The following is a 2,145-nucleotide window of genomic DNA, read 5'->3' on the forward strand; positions in this document are numbered from 1 at the left end:
GACTCGAGCAGGTCTATCGGACCGCGTATCGGTTCGTTAAGCAGTGAATGAAGAGGCAGTGATCGAACTGTGCCTCCACGATACTGTTAATCGTCGTTGTTTACTTATCGTGAGAAGTGTTTCGTGAGTGAAATTAAGGTTCGTCTGTGGACAAGCGGTGAATACGATGAATACCGAAGTCGCCAACAGGAAAGCTCCTGACGGCGGTTGGGGGTGGTTCGTCTGTCTCGGCAGCAGCCTAATCACGGTAATTTCTATTCTGAAAATAAAACGAGCAAACCATTTCCCATTTCTCATCATTTCCCTCCTATTTCTAATTTAATGAAACGCTAATTAATAAAATAATTGATGATCAAAAGCTGTTTTCTTTTATATTACATAAAGATTTTCTTTATATTATACGGACATCGTACTATCATACTGAGGATGTTATATATTTATAAAATGATTAAATGCAGAAAATAAAGAAGCATATTATAATGATTAAATAATACTAAAAATTTTAGTTTGAATCATATTTTTTAAACTGAAATCATGAATGTTTCACTTAGCATGAAAATACGAAACCCAGTAATTATAAATCATTCTAGCTCGTCAATATGTAGATTACTCCAGAACGCCGCAATAGCAATCAGGGATTATATTGCCGTTATGTAATTTACACGTTTCAAGTTCTAATATTCCTTTTAATATCTCTTAATCTCTTTAATACAAATTTGCAAATCAGTTAACCGAAATTCTAAAAACAATACTAAATTCTCGTAGACACGTGGCTTATGAAATGAAATTGTATTTATAAATGAACTCTAATTTGCATCAGGATGTTTTAAATCTTATTACATTGAAACTGTTTAAAACGTGTTTTATTTCAGCTTTCTTTAAGATCTTTAGACCCTTCATTCGGTCTTCTTTTCCATGATCCTTTGAAGGAAATGAAAATCGACTCCACGGGTGCAACAGTAATAATGGGCATTCTTGATGCAATATTTAATTTCTCAGGTATTACAGAGAATACAACATAAATTATAAATAATATTTCTATGCCATAAATTAAAGTTTCTTGTTATTAAAAAAAAATTCATTGAATCTCGTCTTGTACTTTTCTTTATTCTTGAATCATATTTCTTGTTCGTTACAGTTTTTAGTTTTTATCTTACAGGTTTACTAGTAGGACCATTATTAAAGAAATATTCTTACCGAAAAGTCGCTTTCTTCGGGTCGCTTTTAAGCTGTACTGGGCTAATATTAACGTCGACAGCCAACAGTATGATACACATTATTTGTACTTACAGTATTTTAGGAGGTAAGAAATAAAGATAAGCATTCATAAATTCTTTTTTCATACCAGATTCATGTCGTTTATTGTACATCAACTTCATTTACATAATTTTGTTCGCTATTAATTTATTAGTATAACTTTATACATCATTTCTCGTTCTCTCGATTTACACATTTTTATTTATTTGCATTTATTATAGGCTTAGGGACTGGGTTAGCAACCGCATCAGCTTTCGTTGCGTTGAATACGTTTTTCGATAAAAAGAGAGGGCAAGCCGTCGGTTTCTCCATGGCGGGAACGACCTTAGCTATGATGGTTGTACCTCAGGTGCGAGATATTTATTAATCCATTCGTTACATGATCATTCATTTTGATTAAACCAGTATCGTTCGTCAAAAAATTGAAAACGAAGTTGACGGAGTCGTTTTTCAACGACTAAATCTTCCATCACATGTTCTGAATTTTCAGTTTCTCACCAAATTATATGATGTGTTTAATTGAGACAAGAAATATGATAGAAGATAAGCAATCTACCCATAATCGAAATACTTACAATTAATGTGATAAGTGATTGCTACTTACTCATACAGTCATTATCTTCTGTTGAATAATCACAACAGGTAGACCAGATATCTGAAGTCAGATTATGCACGTAGTAATGATAATTTTTTCTGTTCCATAGTTTATTCACCTACTCTTAGAAGCTTACGGATTTCGAGGAGCTACGTTAATTCTTGGGGGGTCGGCACTGCATTCCGCTGTCGGTGCTTGTCTGCTACGTCCACTTAAAGTTAAACGTGAAAAAATTACTAAGATGGTAATTTTATATTATGATACAATTATTTAAATTCATAAAAATATTTTGG

At 32.8% G+C, this 2,145-nt stretch overlaps 1 protein-coding gene across 1 annotated transcript; it reads left to right on the top strand.

The window, feature by feature from the left end:
* Positions 1–12: 12 nt before the first annotated feature.
* On the top strand, positions 13–2,096 carry LOC108626548 (monocarboxylate transporter 2-like; the record flags this gene model as incomplete). The annotated part of the gene is made up of 5 exons (XM_018027276.2): positions 13–247; positions 873–999; positions 1,160–1,303; positions 1,479–1,606; positions 1,962–2,096. Coding segments are annotated over exons 1-5 (615 nt in total), but the record flags the coding sequence as incomplete, so codon positions are not given.
* Between the last annotated feature and the right edge of the window lie 49 nt (positions 2,097–2,145).

This window comes from Ceratina calcarata, unplaced genomic scaffold (genome assembly GCF_001652005.2).
Source record: "Ceratina calcarata isolate Rehan_Ccalc_2016 unplaced genomic scaffold, ASM165200v1 scaffold4166, whole genome shotgun sequence".
Classification (NCBI taxonomy): domain Eukaryota; kingdom Metazoa; phylum Arthropoda; class Insecta; order Hymenoptera; family Apidae; genus Ceratina; species Ceratina calcarata.